Raw genomic sequence first — 21,457 nt, 5'->3', positions numbered from 1 at the left:
GATGACACAATGCAACATACAGGGTGCTGGGATAGCGACAGAGATACTAGTAAAGGGAAGAGCGGAGTAAAAACAACCGATGAGGAGAGAGAGAGAGGGGTAAAGTAAATGTGGTGGTATTTCAAAGAATAAATGGTGTAGTCCATTTCTCGAGATATACATTACCTGCACAAACAGTGGAACCATTGCACACACACAAGCTGTTCACCCATCTGCCAGAATTGGTTTCTGGTGAAGTTAAAGATCCTACGACAAGTGATTATCAATGACACCCTGAGCAAATTCCAAATTCCTGCACAAACCAGCCATGGACTCCTGTGGGTCATCCTCAAGTGGAAGCCCTTGAGGCACTCTGAGTGCACCAAATGAAAGGCAACCAAGCGGGATATGGTATTACACCGCATACGACTTTCCTGCTATCGTGCTTCATTGGACTTTACCAGGCTGACTGGTCCAGTAATCACACACACACACACACACACACACACACACACACACACACACACACACACACACACACACACACACACACACACACACACACACACACACACACACACACACACACACACATTGTATGAGCCGTTAAAAATGTTCTCAGAAGTACAAACTCATAAGAGTCCAATAATTGCCAAAAGTTTGTAATTTTTCAAATAAAAACGAGATATAATTAGTCAGGAAATATCTTCTTACGAATTACATACCCCAAGATAACGAAAAGTACAAGAAGAACTACGTTGTCAATGGCACATCATCGCATATTCCCACGCGCACTGCTTTGTCCCATTAACGCTCGGTGAAATTTTATCTTGCAAAATTGGTTGACTATTCTTTTCTATTTGATGTGCTTTATGACCAAAGACTTACTATGTTTACTCAATCAGAAGTCATTGCAAGCATGTCAACATTTCATGAAACATTAATTTAACACTGTCCAGCAATATAGAACTGTGCATTAATTTAATCATAGGAATGAACTGTGTATAATATTAATTATAATTATTCATAATCAATTAGATAAATACAGGAAAACCTGGGACTGTTTGTCACTCATGGGGGCACATAAGTAAGTTCTTTATAAAATAATTTACCATGTACAATGGTAAATTCACTTAAAAATAAAAATCAGCCCCCATGACCCCAACCCCTCTGGCCTGGCCCCTAGGGGTCATATCAAAAATCTGAAAGTGTTGTGCACTTCCCCATACATTCTTCCCCTATTTCAAACTGTGTATGAGGAGTTACAGGGTAAGACAGACGGATGTACGGATGTACGGACGGATGGACGGACGGACGGACGGATGGCGGAGACAATCATAAAATTCCCGCTTTTCTTCGAAAGCGTGGGAATAAAACCCTGGCATTTCCTGAACTATTGCGAGTATGCACTTGTAATAACATTTTGAACGTCCCAAGTAGCTCCAGGTGCAATGTTGCTGGTATCATTCGAGAGCAGAGCTGCACTACCTTGATGATAATTCCCAGCAGGTTAAGGTACATCAACAAGTACTTTGTAATCCTCTGCATCAAGTGGCCTGAAGTCACACCAGAAGTCTCTTCTTGGTAAGTCAGTACTCCTCACGTCCCTGAATCCCACGTCCTGTCCCTCAATCCCACCTAGTGTCCCTCAATCCCACCTCATACACCTCAATCACACCTCGTCTCCCTCAACCCCACCTCGCACTCCTCAATCCCACCACGCGCTCCTCAATCCCACCTTGCGCACCTCGATCGCAACTCGTGACCCCCAATCCCACCTCGTGCCCCTCAATCCCACCAAGCGCGCTCAATCCCACCCCACACTCCTCAATCTCACGTCACACCCTCAATCCTACCTCTCCTCCCTCAATCCCACGACACATCCCTAAATTCGTGCTTTACTCCCTCAATCCTTCCTCTCTCCCTCAATCCCACCTCACATCCCGAAATCCCTCCTCACGTCCCTCAATCCCACCTCACGTCCCTCAATCCCACATCGCATCCCTCAATCCCACATCGCATCCCTCAATCCCACATCGCATCCCTCAATCCCACCTCACATCCCTCAATCACAACTCACGTCCTTCAATCCCACTTCACGTCCCTCAATCCCACCTTGCGTCCCCCAATCACACCTCATTTTCAACCTAACCAAGTGTGCCAGCTCATCGGTGGTGAACGATCTTGATCTGACATGCATGGTTCAGGCGTTGAACACACCAGACACCATTCATATAACACACTCCCACTTCTACACCTCATTTTCACAGCCTGTTCTGTATATTCAAATTATACAGGATGGCACGACACATTTAAATTGTCTAACACATGCTGCAGATCATATATATATATATATATATATATATATATATATATATATATATATATATATATATATATATATATATATATATATATATATATATATATATATATATATATATATATATATATATATATATATATATATATATATATGAGATAGAGGAGATAGAGGAGATAGATAGGAAGAAGAGAGAGGACAGAGAGAGGACAGAGAGAGGACAGAGAGAGGACAGAGAGAGGACAGAGAGAGGAGAGAGAGAGGACAGAGAGAGGAGAGAGAGAGGACAGAGAGAGGAGAGAGAGAGAGAGAGAGAGAGAGAGAGAGAGAGGGGACAGAGAGAGAGAACAGAGAGAGAGAGAGAGGAAAGAGAGAGGGAGGAGAGAGAGGGAGAGAGTGAGAGAGAGAGAGAGAGACAGAGAGAGAGAGAGAGAGAGAGAGAGAACAGAGAGAGAGAGAGGACAGAGAGAGAGAGAGAGAACAGAGAGAGAGAGGAAAGAGAGAGGGAGGACAGAGAGTGAGAGAGTGAGAGAGTGAGAGAGTGAGAGAGTGAGAGAGTGAGAGAGTGAGAGAGTGAGAGAGTGAGAGAGTGAGAGAGTGAGAGAGTGAGAGAGTGAGAGAGTGAGAGAGTGAGAGAGTGAGAGAGAGAGATTGAGTTCCTCAATAAAAATGATGAAAAGAATGCAAAACAAGATGAAAAGTTGTTGAATATTTGTGATAAAAACCTCTTAATTCAATCCACATTTTCTGCCTATTAGTTACACTTGATTCCTTCTAATATCCCATCAATGTATTGCTTCCATATCATAACATATGCATTGATGGCTCTGCTTACGAGTGTCACTTGGAGCTCAAGAAAAGAGGTTTTGTAATAAAGTCTTGGTGGTTTGGTCCAAAACCTTCCACTTCCCACAGGAAGTGTAATTCATGCTCTGAATGTACGCACAGGTGCATGTCAGGTGAGGAAGCACTTTGTCAGGTTCTCAGAATTAAGAGTATGTGCCACATATGATTTTGTAAAGCTACCTTAATAATGGTGTTCAAGCAAGCATTTTGCTTCCCCTTCATTCTTGCAAGCAAACAATGCCTTCACCCTAGCCTGGCAGGCTGAATCAGTCCTGATCTGAACTGGCTTGGTCTCAAAGCAATCGGACTTTGGTACGTGCAATGGGACAGGAAGCTAAGGGAAATCCCTAGGTCCATTCCTGCAGACACAGCACTTTACGGGGTCGTTCTGGGTAACTCCTGTGCGTTTGTTTGGTTTGCATTTGAACTCGTGTTGGAACAACTCTTATTAGTCAAGATTCCTGCCCTACTTACATTCAGCTAGAGTGTCGACACACAATTGTAAATGTGATCGGCCCTTCATGTTCACCAACTCCACTTCATATGTGACTTCAAAGAAAATTTCTCAAAATTCCTGGACCATTATCAAAGCGGCTTGAATTTGTGCAATTGGTGAGGAATCGTGTCACCAGCATTCGTTTTTCTCTCAATGGTTGTCCAGCATTGCCAGTGTGAGTTAGCCCATCTGGAATTGCCATTTGTTTACGTGCTTTAAGTTGCTGGGACCTCGGGTTCCAAATCCCAAATTCAATCTTCATTCATTAATTATCTCTTCCTGTATATTCAAATGTTCAAGGACTGCACTGCATTTATATTATGAAAAAAAAAAAATCAGGAAGAGAGGATTCAATCAAATAAGGATGCAAAAAGGGGGCAGTGTTATGGTTGTTTGTAAAATCAATCCAGGATCACAAAACTTAAAAATAACAACCATTAATGAGCCTCCGTTCATGGAAGAACATATTTCAGCAGGCAGGGTCGACGGTCCACCCTCGTAGGGTAGTAAATAGCATGAAATGATTGAAATGTGATGGTGGAAGATGAAGAGAGAAAGAGTTGAAAGAGAGTCAAAGTTTGAAACTTGTTTCGTAATGCCTCGATTCATCGGTTCAAATTAAAAAAAATGCTCCGTTCAATTACAATTATTTATCTTTACCTCTGCTCCCTAAGGTGGATGGAGGTTATGTATTCACGCCTCAGTCTGTCTGTCTTTTTTGTCTGTGAGCAGGATGTCTCATAATGTTATGGACGGATTCGGATGAAACTTGGTGGCAGCTTGGGTGTGTGACAAAGACCAAATGTTTCGATGTTGGTGAAGATCAGAATCCGGATCCGGATTCGAGAATTTTAAAAGTGATTCTTCACCATTGATAGGGCCAAAAACCATATATCTCCAAAGGTTATGGATGGATTCAGCCAACACTTGGCGGTCAGTTGGTTAGGTCACAATGATAAGACAATTAGATTTGGGTTCAGGTGCGGATCGAGAACCGGCCTATCAGTGGGATACAAAAGGTAAACTCTTCAGCCTGGTGGACGTTTGCGCTCTATCGAGTGTCGTTCTTTCCTAATGCCATTGTCTTTCATGTAATATCAGCACAAGCTCCCTTTTGAGCTTACGACATTGTAAAATAACCACAGTAATGTTTTAATCCATTATGAGAGCATAAAACAAACATTAGGCTCAAGTACCTTCATGCTTGTATGTTGAAATCCCCAGACCCTTTATTGTCCTAATTCTGTATCCGAGAGCATCTAACCTGGTGTTGGCTTCACGGTGAGGGTGGTGGTTTGGGATCCAAGGGTCCTGAGTTAAATCCCCAAATAACACTGAATTAACACCAGGGGGTTGACTCAGCCTGTCATCCTTCTGCGGTCGGCGAAATGAGTACCAATGTAGCAGCAAAAAGGCTGCACACCAAGGGAAGGGGGTATTGATGGATTGATTAAATCTGATATTGGTGTGGTGCAGGCATGATGGGCCGAATGGCCTCTTCCTGTGCATAATTTCCTTGCAATCCTTGTAATCCAGAGTGTGAATCTGTGTCGAGGTGAGCCGAGCTGCCTACTGGTCGGGTTCATGAGGTGGTGGCACAAGATAACCCTCATGCTTGTGCAAGCTAATAATAACTTGTTTCCTGGTGATGATGACCGTGCAAGCATAATTTCCAAAATATGTCAAGGCTGTGAAAAGCACTTACGTCTGTAAGAAAGAGACCCAGACATCCAATAAGTGAAAGCTAGACCCTTAATGAAAGGACCGATCTGGGTGTTTTGCCGTCTGGAGAAAGTCCTGACTGCTCATGGCCTTTCAAGGCATTTCAGTTACCGAAGTACATGACTCCCCTTTGCCATCTTCAATGGCTCCACTATCTGTCCGAGGTGCCGGAGATGAAATTTGTGTCGCTGGAATAAAAAGGGAATATCAACTCTTTCAACTCTTTTCATATTTTCAGCACCGTTGCAAGCTGGTGTTGCAGGCCTTTCCAACATGACAATCTCATTATAATTGATGTAGCATTGACAAACCTGGAGAGAAAACAAATTTGGATGTCACTGGAAGACTCGGAATTGTCCTTTGGAGTTATACACATGAAGCGGAGAAGAAAAACGGAATAATACTGGTACAGTCATTCAGTTATTCGACGAGGAAGATCCTTGTGGAGAACAGCGATCCATAATGATGCCGATGCATCCCATCCTATGGTAATTGCCCAATTTGCGAATGTACTGGTGGTTGCGTTGACATCTCCATCATTCCCAAACACATGCCCCCAGGTCTGCAAGAAAGACTTCTTTTGTAAATTTTGACGACCTGGAAGTTTTGTTGATTGTAATAAAAAAAATTATGGAATTCCTGGCACAATGAGCTGCTGCGTTTCATGTCCTTTAATGCGTTTGAGGAGATCGTCATATTAATTACAGAAAACTTATGCCTCCTTTATCATACCGTATTCCACCCCCATCCCCCAACTCCCCTATTTTCTCACAACCTCCATTCTCTCTATTTTATGTTTGCATTGATCTAAGAGTCAAGGGTCAGGGAGGCATTTATACATGCATCACATTGGTGGACATCATTGTTCTTCACATGAACTACAAGGACATTAATGAATCGAGAAATCGATGAATCATTGTCACAATATGGGATTTGAATCTGGGATCCTCGCATCATGAGATATATATTCACAAAGCAATGATCAACAGGAAAACCTTTTTTTTTGTATACCTTGTCGAGGCTCGTATGAGAGCCAACACACAATGCACAGCAAGGGGGCATGATACAAGAGGGGCGGGAGTGGGAGGGACAAAATAGTGGGGAACAGACACATTAGGAGATCTGTGGAAGGGAGAGGGATGGGACGGGGAACATGAGGAAGAGAAGATGGACATTACAAGGACTTTCAGGAAGGAAAGCAGGGGAATGAAGGAAGTGGGCTTGTGTGGATTATCGGGGGTAGAAAAGATCGAGGATTTGGATGGGGGATGATAAGAGGTGGTGGTGAACAGCTGTTTTGAAACCTGGAGGGAAGAATGGGAAAGAATAGAGTGAGTGAGTTTATTCCAAAGGCAGGAAAAAAAGGAATGAAAGAGTGATGGTGAGCAGTGATTCGTGATTTTGGTAGTTTTAACAGAAGGCAGTTGTTGGCGGACCTTGAGCACCCTGTGGAAATGTGGTGGAGACAAATCACAGAGAGAGCAGGGGGGAAAGGCTGGAGAGGAGACGGTAGAAGACAGAAAGACCACCGACCAACCTGCGGTGATTGAGTGAGAGGCCCAAAGACTAAGCTTCATTGCGGGAGATGCCGATGATCCTAAATGCCCTGATTTCGACAGCGTGAAGCCGAGAAAGGTGGGAGCCAGGAGCACCAGCCCAGAGGGGAGAGCAGTACTCCATCAGGCTACGGAAAAAAGCTTTGTAAGTGGTCAGGAGCTCAAGAGGGCCGAGGAAGTACTTTGCACGATGGAGGATTCCCAGTCAGCGACTGGCTTTGCAGACGAGGTTGGAAATGTGACATTCCAAGGCAAGGTCAGGGCAGATAGTGAGACCCAGAAGCTTGAAAGAAAATATTTCTTCCAGAGGATTGTTGAGAAAGTGGATGGGGGCGTTTCTAAATGGTCCTTTCGAAGAGACACAGTGAGAGTGTGAGAATTGTCTGGATTGAAAGACATGTTTCACGTGTTGGACCAGTATGTGATTTTATCCAGATCTGCAGTGAGCGAAGAAGCTGCTGCTTGCCGGTCTGAGGAATGACAGATAGTACGGCAGAGGGTGGAGCCATCAATAAATAGATATGGAGGATTTTCCAGAGAGTCGGAGAGATCAATGATGAAAACCAGAAAAAGAACAGGGCCCAGAACGCTACCTTGAGGAACTCCAGCCTGGACAGGAAGAGGGGATGAAAGAACTCCATTTAGGGCCACACGTTGACTGTGACAGGAGAGGAAGTCAGCGAGCCATGAGTAGAGATGGCCTTGGATACCATTTTTAAGAGAGTTTGGTGAGTAGGGCAGGGTGCCAGACTCTGTCAAAAGCAGGTGATATGTCCAGGGATATGGCTCGGATTTCCTGTCTGGCATTGAGGACCTCCATCCATTGATGGGAGAGCAGAATCAGCATATCCAGGGTATAGTGACCTGGTCTGAAACCAAATTGATGATCGGAAATCAAGCCATTGGAGAAGAGGAAGGATTTCATGTCTGAAGCGATGATGGATTCCATAACCTTGCTGATGATTGGCAGAAGGAAGATTGGTCTGTAGTTGCAGGGATCTGTTTTTGCACATTTGTTATGCAGGGCAGTAATGTTTGCAGATTTCCAATCAGATGTTGGATGACCTTGAGCAAATGAGAGGGTGAATAGAACAGAGAGAGGGTGAGCAAGCGCAGAAGAGCAGGCTTTGAGGACACGTGGGCTGATGCCGTCTGGACCGGTTGCAGAATCTGAGTCGAGGATTGAACGCAAGCTCTCCACCTTGTCAGGAGAAAAGTACACAGAGTCCAGGGACAGTTGGGTGCGACTGGGTAAAGTGGGTAGAGATAGTGATGGGTTTAGAACACAAGATTTAGCTGCAAACTCCGAGTTTAGGCATTCAGCTTTTTCACGTGCGGTATCAGCAGTGCGGCCATTTGAGGTAAGGGAGGGGATGGAGGGGGAACATACACCAGAAACAGATTTGATTAAACGCCACCAGGAATTTTACGAGGGAGAGGGGTTTGAGACTTAAGACTTGAGATGAGAAAGGTGTTGTTTTATGGCTCTCCTGAGGGTAGATACACACTTGTTCCGAGCTTTGTGGAAGGAACTGAGATTGCCCTCAGTTGAGTTTGCTTGCCATGAGGCAAAGGCAAGTTGTTTCAGGACACCTGCCTCGCCACAAGCTTCAGTAAACCAACGGCGGGAGAAAGGGTAGGACAACTGAAGACGGGAGGGGATAAATCTGTGCATGAGGGAGAGCAAGTTTCTTTGAAAGAATTCCCAGGATGAGTTGATGTTTGAGAAAGTAGTGATAGGAGACCAGTCTGTAAGTTTGATGGATGCTTGGAGACCCTGCCAGTCGGCTTGAGTGAAATGCCAGACTCGACGGTGGTGAGGTGGTTCTCTGATCACAGCCAGAGATGTCCACTTTGACAAGGATGTGGTCAGAAGAACCGATTGGAGCAGAGAAAAGAGCAGCAGATATTGTCAGGATAATTTGTCAAAATCAGATCCAGAAGAGATGGAGTAGCATTGATTGAGATCCGGGTCGGGAAGTTGACCGATTGAGTCACTCCCAATGAGTCGCAGAAAGCTTTTGCCAAGGTGCCATGACAGGTGAGAGAGGTACCCACACCAAGCCAACTGGCATGATGACAATCACATAAGATTGTCACATAAGATAATCACAAAAAATTACAAAATCAACAAGTCACCACATAAGAGGAAGAGAGAGTTTGGATGAGAAGATAGAAGATGGTCCATGTCTTCAGATAGTGAGGTGTAGATGGAGTCATCACTGTTCGGTTGACGGTACAGTACACATATAAACACGAGGTGGGAGTGGAGGGGAAGCCGTAGCCAGAGGTATTCCTGGGGGTGTGGGGGAGTGAGAGCAGTGCATGGAGAGTGAGGAATAGTCTTTGATGAAGAGAGCAACACCTCCACCAGGAGGAGGCTCAGGTCTGTCATACCGGAGGAGGGAGTAACCGGGGAGAGATACTTGGGAATGAGATATGTCTTGGGAGAGGAAAGTTTCTGTTCGGCAGATTATGTCTGGTTTGTCAGTGGCAGCCTGTATGGAAAGATCTGAAAGGTTTGAGCAAAGGCCCTGGATATTTGAGGTCCACACTTTTAATGAAGAGGTAGGGGGGGAGGCTTTGGGTGGGGGGAGGGGGAGGGCAGGACAAGGGAAGAGGGGGGAGTAAGGAGGGTTGTTTAAAGAGTGTTGGGGATTGCAGAATAGCTGGGGAAGGGGGCTGAATGAGGAGGAGAAAAAGCTCTGTGGTGCTGGGGGGAGAGGGGGACAAGAGAGGGGGAAGAAGGCAGTTGAGCATTTGAGGAGGTGGAGTGAAGAGATGGAGGTGGGAGGGCAGTGGAAGGAGGCAGCTTAGTGGATGAGTGGGGGAGACAACTTTGAGAAGGATGAGTGAGGGGGATGAAAGGTGGGAGAAAAGTGAGGGGGGAATTTTTGAGAGAGGTGAGAGGGAGACTTGGAGGGAGAAGAGTGTGATGGTTGCTTTGAGAGTGAGGGGTGAGAGGGGTGAGTTGGCACTGAAGTTGGAAAAAAGAATGGTTGATGGAAAGTGAAAATTCATAGCAAACTGGGTTTTTTTTTAAAGTTTTATCTCAGAGATGCGATTTCACACAATTATTGATGGATGCAATAACGGCGAATTCAGAGAATGGAGAGAAGAAAAGCTGTAACAGTTGGAATTTTTAGGCAAGGAATGAAGGAGAGGTCGAGATGAGAGCAGTCTGTTAAATAGCAGAAGAATAGTGCATTATGAAACAGTAAAGAGTACCACATGTGTGAGAGAGGAAGATGAAGCATGATAAGATCGTTTTTGTTATTATTATTATTATTATTATTATTAATGTTTGAGAGAGTTTTCAACAGATTCGGTCATGGAAGTGTTGTCGAGAAAATCGAGGAAGAATAAGAGGAAGAAGAAGAATCAGAATCGGGAGAAGGTTAGCCTATTTTTGTTGTTGTTTTTTTATTTTTTATTTTTTAAATTTTTTTAAGATAAGAAAGAGAGATTCGTTGGGAGAATGGGGGATGTTAGGAAAGTGTGGAAGATAGAAATTGAAGGTAATGGGGAGAAAAAGCAAAAAGAAAGATCGAACACCGAGGGGAACCTGTAGGCCTCAAGCCTAGGCCAAGGCCTAGGCCTCAAACACCTGGTAAGAACGTCGACAAAAACTCACAAAACAGCACGATTTTTGAAACAAAACCAAACTCGTAACACACAGTAACATGTCGGTGAGAAAATTAAACAGTTAAACCAGGCCAAATAACGACCGGAAACTTAACTTTGAGAATGGCAGCAGAGAGCCCCTAAGGAGACCTCTCGACGCTCCAAACCCGGAACCGGAAGTCCAACCTACATCGTTTTGTAATTTCTCCACTTGTCTATTCTGTATTGTCCCCTCAAGTCTCCTTCTCTTTATTGTCTCAGTTTCCTCCCCTTGAGTCTTCATCCTTCTTTCACCCCAGTATGGAATATGTATACAGTATATGTATATATGTGGATGAGAATCCCAATGCTACACCACCCCATCACCTGATGGACCGGTTTCATCGCTTGTTGGAAAATCATCAGCGATAGCGCAGGCAAAATGGTCAGGCAGCTGATGGTGTGTGTAGCATTGGTATTCTCATTTGGGTACTCTTTGTGAATGTATTTACAGCTATGGAGCTGTTGATACATTTCATGTAATATGTGTGAACATCTTCATGGTTGTTGAAGAACTGTGGGAAGGGTTTGAAACAGCATAAGCACTTACCTTGTGCAGGTCTTCTTGGTTTGCATTATTCAGCTTATTTGGCTGGAGGAGTGTGGAGAGGGGTTAATTGTATCTATAATCCAAGCCACCTGGGTTTAGTTGATCAGGTGAGAGCTGATTGGCTATTCCCTCCATTCACAGGTGAGAGATGTGTTGTTCCACCTCCCTTGTTGCTGTGTTCATTAATTCCACGAAGACATGTTCCGAGATCATCGGTTGTTCCAGATTGGTGCGATACAGCAAATGTGTGCAAATCTCAATCGTCTCCTGTAATCTTCCTGCTGAAATTGGCAAAATCATGAATATGCTCGGTGAGACGCCTAACCCTAACCCTAAATCATATAAAGCACACGCCTTCACTTCCTTCTTCACGGACTGTGATTTTTACCCTGAAGAGTGCATCATCACGAAAAGCTTCGGTCACTATTATGTCGTGTTTGTTAGTATCCCTATCAAAGTTCTGTAGTCCCAAACATCTGTAAAAAAAAAATATATATATATAAATAAATAAAACATCTTACTTGCAGAGAGCATTAAAACTTGAATGCCATGACCATTAAAAATCTTTTCAGATTTTCGATGAATGACAAAGGGGATCATTAATTTTTCTTGAACTATTAGAAGGATTTCTCAATTGAGTGAAGTGAAGAATGTCCACGTCTATGTTGATAAACTCCAAAAATTCCTCTCTTAGTCTGTTTAATCTCACAGCCGTGTTTGTGAGTACCTTAAAAAAAACAGCAACAGGATTAGTGAATGTAGCAGTTAATTTGTCTCATCAATGAAGAGCACCTGTTCAATTAGATGTTGCATCCGCAACAGGGTGAAGCCTGGTTTGGACTTTGATGAGAAATCCCAGGAGTAACTTTGACCGGCTCAGATTTGCTTTAAGGAAGACTGCATATAGGTGCATGGCAGGCTAGCTTTAAGGCAGGCTGGGTGTTTTAGAGGAGAGCATAACAGAACACATGTGTGTGTTGTATATGGGAGAGTTTTACATGTGTATGAATGTATGCATGCATATGCATATGTGTATGTATACATACATCCTGTGTATGGTTGCTCATTGGATTTTGTGTCCAACGAGTAACCGCTCGTTGGACACAAAGTTCGATTGGTGATAGCCAATAATTCTCCAAAGAGACCTGGTAACAAAAGAATTAAGTCTCCATCTCAGATCCCTGGTCAGAGTCCAAGTCTCACATCTGTAGAGCAAGACTGGATACACCAAGGACTTGAAGACTCGGCCTTTCGTCCTCCTGCACATGTACCGGCAGCGCCACACCCCATGATCCAGTGAATCAATGACTCCCCAGGCCCGGCCGAAACGTCTGTTGACCTCTGGCTCACAACATGTGGAGACATGAATATCACTGCCAAGGTAAGTGAATCTCTCTGTGACCTCAACATCCTCACCACAAACAGGTGCACACAAGATATCAGCATCGAAGATGTCATTGAAAGACTCTGAGCGTTGGTGCTCAAGCAGATGGTGGCAAAACTGATGAAGAATTATCCGTGCAAAGACCTTGCCTGGCAGTGAGAGCAGCGTCAACCCTCAGTAGTTGTTGCAGTCCTGGCAATCACCCTTCCCTTTCCAGAGAGGGACAACAAGGACCCTCTTGCAGTCAGTTGGGATGATGCCTGTGTTCAAGACAGAGCACAGAACTGCATGCAACGACACGAGTGCAGCATTTCCTCCAGTATTGAGAAGTTCAGCATGGATGCGACAGATCCCTGGAGCTTTACCCCATTCCAACCGGTTCACTGCAGCCTGTGTTTAAACAAACGAAGCGGACCACAGTTGATTGTGGAGTCAGCAATAGGGACAGTAACACCCCGGCATCCAACTCAACAGCTGGTGGATCAGCCTGGTACAGCCGCTCAAAGGAACCGGCACAGCGGGTCTTCACTTCGGACTCTGTCAAGAGCCCACTACCCTCCGCTCTAACTACAGTACACCGAGGGATGGGCTTGGATGAACACAATGTATGTTTGTGTACGTATGTATATGTATGTGTGTGAATATATGTATGTGTGTATTTATATGTATTTGTGTGTATATGTATATGTATGTGTGTGTACGTATGTATGTATATATGTATGTGTATGTCTGTATATGTATGCGTGTATATGTATGTATATGTATGTATGTATTTGTATGTGTGTTTATGTTTGTGTATGTTTGTGTATGTGTGTATATGTATGTATGTGTGTATATGTATGTGTGAACATGTATGTGTGTATATGTATGTGTATGTGTGTATATCTAGGTATGTGTGTATGTATGTGTGTACATGTATGTATATGTATATGTGTGTATATGTATGTGTGTATGTATGCATGTGTATGTGTGTATTTGTATGTGTGTGTATGCATGTGTGTATATGTATGTATGTATGTGCATGTGTGTGTATATGTATGTGTTTGTTTTTTATGTTTGTTTAAGTGTGTGTATATGTGTGTATGTGAGTGGATTTGATTATATGTAAGTGTGTATATGTATGTTTGTGTATATGTGTGTATGTGTGTGTATTTGTTTATATGTAAGTGTGAATATGTATGTTTGTGTATATGTGTGTATGTGTATCCGTGTGTATGTGTGTATATGTATTTATTTGAATGTGTGTATATGTATGTATATATGTACGCATTTGTGTGTGTTTGTGTATATGTATATGCATAGTATGTATGTGTATATGTGTATGTGTATGTGCATCCATGTGTGTATGTATGTGTGTGTGTATGTGTATGTACGTATATATGTATACATATGTGTATGTTTGTGTATATGTATGTATATGCATGTGTGTGTGTGTTTGTATGTGTGTGTGTATGTGTGTATACATGTGTATGTGTGTATGTATGTGTGTGTGTATGTGTGTGTGTGCGTATACATGTGTATGTGTTTGTATGTGTGTATGTATGTGTGTATGTGTATGTGTATATATCTGTGTATGTGTGTACATGTATGTGTGTATATGTATGTGTATATGTATATGTGTATGTATGTGTGTGTATATGCATGTGTATGTATGTGTATGTTTGGATATGTATGTATGTGTATATGTGTATTTGTATGTGTGTATATGTATGTATGTGTGTATATGTCTATGTATGTATGTGTATTTGTGTATATGTGTGTGTTTGTTTCCGTATCTATGTTTACGTGTGTGTATATATGTGTATGTGTTTATATGTAAGTGTGTATATGTGTGTATGTGTATCCGTGTGTATGTGTCTATATGTATTTATTTCTGTGTGTATATGTATGTATGTGTATCCGTGTGTATGCATGTGTATATGTATTTGTGTGTGTATATGTGTGCATATATATATATATATATATATATATATATATATATATATATATATATATATATATATATATATATGTGCATGTGTCTATATGTATACAAGTATTTGTATTTATGTGTATGTGTGTGTGTGTGTGTGTGTGTGTGTGTGTGTGTGTGTGTGTGTGTGTGTGTGTGTGTGTGTGTGTACGTGTGTGTGTGTATGTATATATGTATGCATTTGTGTGTGTTTGTGTATGGGTGTGTGTGTTGTGTGTGTATTTGTTTTTATGTGTGTATGCGTGTGCGTTGTGTGTGTTGTATGTGTTGTGTGAGTTGTGTGTGATGTGTGTGTTGTGATTTAGGTTCAATCAGATTTGTTCAGTCCATTAAAGGGAGACAATAGCAACATCGTATATGTTGTCATTCCAGATGGTGTACGGTGTGGTTTCTTTTCCTGACGTACTTACCTTTTGAGGTGTATGCTGTGGACTTGATTCCTGACATGATTGGTGGTTTTGATTCTTGACAGCTGTTTAATTGGTGCTTCTCAACAGTCACGATTCAAGCTGTTGGATGGAATTACAAAATTCTCTATCCCTCAGAAGGATGGTAATGTGGGTGTCCTGTCTGAAAGCATTCTTTGTGGAACATTATATTCCTACAACAGTCTCTCATCACGAATACAGGAGTTATCACGAGCGACCTGAAATAATTCCAAATTCCTTTTGTAAAACTGAATAGCAGGTGGTTTGTTCAACTCGGATATTGCTTGACACCAAATTACCCTTTCTCAGACCTTAGTTACTGTGCAGCATCAGCACCGATATGACAAACAAATTCACACTTCCAGGTGTTTGTACATCATGTGTGAACAGTCATCTTTGGCTACAAAGGGCAACCATAACATAACCATTTCTGAGCAGGTAGCAGGTCATTCGGTTTACTGTAAGTGCCTCAAGAGCTACCATTAGACAGCAGCCGACATGAGCCCAGTGGCTGGTTCGGGCACCACTAAACAGTGACCCAGCGTAACGTCCCCTCCAATGCATGGTGCCGTCATTGATGTACCATCATGACTGTGAAGCACCAGGATGACAGTTTCCTCGTCGAGTCGGGAATAAAACTCGGAGTAGACAGCTCAAACACGAGTGAACTACCTTTGATCCATCCTGCCAACACCGACGGATCAGTTGTTAACTCCGCTATCTGTGAGATGTCCGGTCAGGGATTTGTTCCCCTGTCGAGTTCAATTTGAATAAAACTACCATCCTAATGCAGTGGGAGCAGTGGGTACTGCTTCTCGGAGCATGGCATCCTTCGTACGGGGAAAGTTGATGGGGGGGGGGGGGCTGTGTTGAAGTTGTAACCATGAAAGTATTATTTATAAAGGATTGTGCTCTGGTATCTTGGTCAAATTCCCCACCGAGTGATTCATGAGATAGTAAGTTAGTTGCATAGGGATGGAAGGAAATTAGATTAAATGAATGATAAACTCGAGTTATTCTGCTGAAGATGAGCACATTGGTAATGAAACGGAAGACCAAGAAGACTCCCAAAGAAGTAAAGAGCAAAGATGGAGTCATCAGGAGGAACGTGGTTCGGATGTGGGTTTCAGGGGCTACTCCACAACCCTCAAACCCTCTACTCCTTAACTACGTGGGTAATTTAAATTGATGATCTTATCACACGACAATGGCTCGGTGATTTGTGTGGAAACCCCTTATCTTTCCATCATCGTGGGTCCAATGTTCATTTCTCCTTCTTACCCTTGTACACGCTAGATTTGAATGCATATTCAGCAATAGAGTTGGTCTTTGGGTAGACCGCTGGGGAAATTGCTTATTTTCTTGGAAGGGGTCAACCATCTTACCAAGTAAGGGTAATATACACTTCAGTAACACCAGGATGTTTGTTATGACCTCAAATGGAACATTTGATCTGATGTTTGAATGGTGCAGACAAAACAAGACTATCTGTACACTGGTCTACTTTTGGATGTTTTTTTTGAAGAAGACCTTACGATATATATATATATATATATATATATATATATATATATATATATATATATATATATATATATATATATGTATATATATATGACCTAAAAGATTGGCCCATCTGTGCAATCAAACTATCCATCCTTTACATGCATTCTTGGAAAGAGAGAAATCCCTGTTCCCTGGAGAACAACTCAATCACCAAGAGAGCTTTGTCAGGTACGAGGCCCCGGCGGCTGAATTGAGGAAAATGTGCATTTAACGGGGAGGAAGTTTTTTAATTGCTGTAATAAATGAGAGATGGCGTTAATAGTGATTATACTGTCATCACTTTGTGAAGTCATTTCAAAAGCCAATGGCTTTGTTAGCTTCGACAGTCGCTGGCATGGCTGCCCACCAAAAGCGTGATATCTTTGTCCATGCTTTCTCGCTTTATCTCACTGTCCTCAATATCCTCAACGCCATATTGCTCCAGTTATTGTTCTTATTCCTCAACGCCAATATATTCCGAATTGTGTAGTCGAGGGATGAATTCTCTGTCGAAATATGGCCGATCATAATAACGGTCCATTCTGTGATGGTGTCGGGAAAGCCACTTCCACGAGATCTCCTCGATTCAGGAGGCGTGTGACGCTGCCTCTTGTAGCTCGATCCCTCGAATCACCTTTGGTCTCTTTTCACACAAATCGGTCTTTGGACAGGTGTCTCGAGCATTTAACGAGACAATAAATCCAATGTGATGGAGACGTGCGATGAACTGCGAGGATTCTCCTTGTGTCGCATTTTTCTTTGTGTCCCGACGTACATATTTCTTCTCCCTCGTGTTATGAAAATGATACTCGACACTTTCTGTGCGGCTGTCACTTATTTATGTTCGATGATGCTTCTTCGAAAGATTGAAAACGTTTGTGTCTCCAATCAGAGTCATGTTCCAAATGAAAGAAAATGGATTTTTTCGGCTCACGTGGGACAGCAATCTTCCTCAATATCTGCGGAGAAGAACTGCTGCAAAACGACAGCAGACATTGAGGTTTTTTGGGACACATTGGAGTTGTATTCGTTTAAAGGATACTTGTGTGGTTTTGAAATAGCAATGACTAACGCTGAAGTCCACATGCATGGCGATGAGTCGCGATGCTGCACTGGGCGCTGATTTAAGCAGCAATCGCACCCCCTATTCCCCCTCCCTGCCCCCTCGGCTCTGGCGTTGGGAATTGCCAATTCCAGGTTTCTAAATTTAGCTCGCCGCCAAGCAACGCTGAGCTTGCAACGCACGTGAAGGAAACGGTGAGCTCGGTGGAAGTAAAATAGCGTGCTCGCGGGTGTCAACCCTGGGGACTTCACCGATTCTTAAAGTTGATTGGAAAATGGCGCTGCCATCGGTGGTCTTTTGAAGGTGGGAGGGAGGTGAGGTGTGAGTTTGCTACAACTACATTTTACAATCAGCACCTGAGCATTAATTTTAGAACTGCATCGTAATAACATCGAGCTTGATTCTTCAAAAGAACAATGAAATATGGTGGTCAGTAGTGCGCTGGTCTGTGCGCTTGATACCTCTACTCTTTTTGGATCTTCTCTTCTGTTTTCTCAATGTGCCGTTTCTTGCTGAGCTGAGCCATCGTCGGTGTTGCCGTCTCCTTGCGTAGCGTCAGGGAGGGAATTTGTAATTTGTTCATCGTGCGGGCGACAACTCACCTCGTCTTTGTGAAACTTACCTTGGGATCTTTTTGGGGATTTTTACACTGGGCTGTCAGTTTATCGCTGCCTTTAGATTCGAACACAGACTTGGCAGCTCAGAGTTGCGGGGGCACATACCACGAAGCTATCCCGCTGGCACCAACATTTGGAAGGGTCCAATTTATCGGCTCAATTGTCGCTCTGGTGAGCTGCCAGCACAGGCTGTTTTATTGTAGTATACCGCTGTAAATCAGGCCGGCCCATGTGGAATAATTTCCATGCAAAAGAGCTGAAGGTACGCGTTACTCCGCGAGAGGAGGTGAGAGTACGCCTCGTCACACCCACTGATAATACCGTGGGAGCAAATGTGATGTGGATGTAAAGTCAGAATGCAGTGAAACCTTTCACTATCCGTTCCTTACGACGAAATATATTAAAAAAACGTACACAAGACCGTGGCTCGAGGGGAAACCCAACAAACCAACAGTAGCTTCTAGAACAATCAATGTAAACAGTTACACGTGACGGCAGATTTACACGACGAGACTTTTAAAGGATTAATGCGTAAAACACGCACTTTGAGCAGGAGCGCAGAGCCGGAGCACGGGCTCTCCCTCGCATCGTCTGCTTCGACTGGCATCGACACAAGGGGGAGACAAAGGTAGTTTATGCTTTGGTGCAGATCACCGTCCGGCGTGACAAAAACAGGACGAAATCCGAGGGGGAAATATGACGGTGAAGTTGAAGGTTGCTTCATAACGGTCGCCTTTTAAGTACCCGATTCCAAGGTTCAAACGGTGTTATTGTTGAGCCTTTAAAAGCCGTTTTCAAGCATCTGGACGCTCTCGTTATCCTTTTCGAAGGGTTCCTTCGTGATGGTTCAACGTTTGGGAGTTCCTGGCATGAGAGCTGATTCGGTGCCCGAGGGAGCGCTCCCTGCGGGGATCTCATCCTATAAAGACGTTTCGTTTTCCTGTACGTGCCTGCGTGGAATTGTCTTTTTCCACCACGTCTTGGAGTATTCGTTTTTCCTATCAATCCCCGAGAGATCCGACTCCGGTGGAAAAAGAGATTTGTAAATTGCTCGCAAACTAATTGTGTTTTAGGAATATGCTTGGGTTTCCACTTGAGGTCTTAAGACTGCAACGCATGAGAGTAAGCGCGAAAAGAAAATAAGCAAACAAAGCATTTAGCTTTCAACTTGAACAATTGCAAAGTTCACCCGAACGAATACCATTGTGGTTTATCCTCCAAACTGATATTTCCCACCCAAGAGAAAGATGTCTCTGTGCATTCACAACCAGTCGAACTCATTCAAGCCTCTTTCACGAACACAGAACTGTGGGCTACTCATAATATATACATGATCCTACAACTATGTTACCTTGACTAGCAGCATTCCCCTTCCCCTCCTTCCCCAATGTACCCCCAAACCCTCCCTTTCACATCTCCCACAAAGGATCAACGCTTAAATCTTAAAATCTCTCATTAACCTTTCCTAAGCGAATAACCTTCCTGCACTGCTCAGCACAACCCCCCACCCCACCTCCCCCATTCCCTGATCTTCCTCCCACTCGTGCTTTTGTGCAGGACGTGAACCCAGGAGATGACCGCAGTGCTTTTCTTCTACCGTTACCAGAGACCTTCATGAACCGCGTAACCTCTACTTTGAAGCACAGGTTCAGCACAGGGGCACAGGAAGAAAGTATGAACCATAGATTTCACACCTTATAGGTGATCTACTTCGCACCCTATAGGTGATCTAATTCACACCCTATAGGTGATCTACTTCACACCCTATAGGTGATCTACTTCACACTTTATTAGGTGATCTACTTCAAACCTTATAGGTGATCTACTTCACACCTTATAGGTGATCTACTTCACACCTTATAGGTGATCTACTTCACACCTTATAGGTGATCTACTTCGCACCCTATAGGTGATCTACTTCGCACCTTATAGGTGATCTACTTCACACCACATTGGTGATCTACTTCGCACCCTATAGGTGATCTACTTCGCACCCTATAGGTGATCTACTTCGCACCCTATAGGTGATCTACTTCGCACCCTATAGGTGATCTACTTCGCACCCTATAGGTGATCTACTTCGCACCCTATAGATGATCTACTTCGCACCCTATAGGTGATCTACTTCACATCCTATAGTTGATCTACTTCACACTCTATATGTGATCTATTTTACACCCATTGCAAAAAACACCCGATAAAAGGTACTTCATGAGAGGCCGATCGGAGCGTATTGTTCAATTCGGAATTTGCGAGTAGTGCGTTCCAGCTGGTGTTCATGCTCAGGAACCGCGCTGCCAAAGCCACAAGATATATAACTCCGGACATCTCCAAGTTTGGAGGAATGAGTCGTTACAGCCACAGCACAACTGAGAGCCGCAGGAAATGCTCTCCACACAGGAAGTGCTGCGCTGTCTCACAATACATGTTCTGTCCATTTATACACACACACACACACACACACACACACACACACACACACACACACACACACAGCCTTCGCTATTTAAAAACACATACATAGCCAGGTATTCCCTTAAGCAATGAAAAAGTTGCGTATTGTTGAGGGACCACCAAGGTGGACTCACCTTCGTGGGGTGATGTCGCTCCATGAACACCGAGAAGCGCACCAAGAGTAAGAAGCACCACGCAGCAGTGGTTGCACTGCATTTCGTCCACCGAATGGTTGTCCCAGGTACACACAGAGACTCGCAGTCACTGTAATCAGCAGACCTGGTTGAGTGTACCAGAAGGAGTGAAGCTGCAGCGAGAAGCACAAGGTAGAGGCGAAAATGAGGTTCGAGCTTCCTCCAAGTGACAGCGCAGGAGCGACTGGGCGCTGGCAGCCTGCTCGCTGCGCAATTTGACGGTGGGGGCGGGCCCGGCTCTGCCATCTAGGGAGAGGGATAACTCCTGGCTAACTCGACCCCAGGGCTGTGTACGTCGGAGCGCGTTGCCTGGGAAACCAGGTGAATACGAGGGGTATCTCTTCCATGACGCTGGTAAACCAAGACTTGGCACTTGGGACGTGTTTGTGGAAGACCTGTGTTCCGATAAGGCACAGCTCGGATCCCTGTACATAAGAATTCAACTTATGTGGACTCATTTGATGGACTGACCGTGGCTTTGAACTGCCCATTGACCTTGAGGTTTGCATTGCACGTGTAGGTGGATTGAAAAAAAATAATATTAATAACAAAAACAATAATAGTAATTATAATAAGTAAATATGTTCCTGCCTTTAAATTAACATGAGTCGACCCACGATAACATCAGTGTGTTTATTGCTGTGTTAAAGATAGTCGTGTTATGG

At 43.7% G+C, this 21,457-nt stretch overlaps 1 protein-coding gene across 1 annotated transcript in view; it reads right to left on the bottom strand.

Moving 5' to 3' along the window:
* The window catches only part of LOC147035889 (ephrin type-A receptor 5-like), a 158,991-nt gene extending 137,992 nt beyond the window's left edge, over positions 1 to 20,999 (bottom strand). Inside the window, exon 1 of the mRNA XM_085847921.1 lies at positions 20,733 to 20,999. Within this exon, the coding sequence (XP_085704047.1) occupies positions 20,733 to 20,814 (82 nt within the window). The 5' untranslated portion in view covers positions 20,815 to 20,999. The remainder of the gene's footprint in view (positions 1 to 20,732) is intronic.
* Between the last annotated feature and the right edge of the window lie 458 nt (positions 21,000 to 21,457).

This window comes from Eptatretus burgeri, chromosome 1 (assembly GCF_056783735.1).
Source record: "Eptatretus burgeri isolate ZD-2024b chromosome 1, Ebu_testis_v1, whole genome shotgun sequence".
In the NCBI taxonomy this organism is placed as follows: domain Eukaryota; kingdom Metazoa; phylum Chordata; class Myxini; order Myxiniformes; family Myxinidae; genus Eptatretus; species Eptatretus burgeri.
Note: the sequence above shows the minus strand (reverse complement) of the source record. Positions and strands in the feature narration are given on the sequence as shown.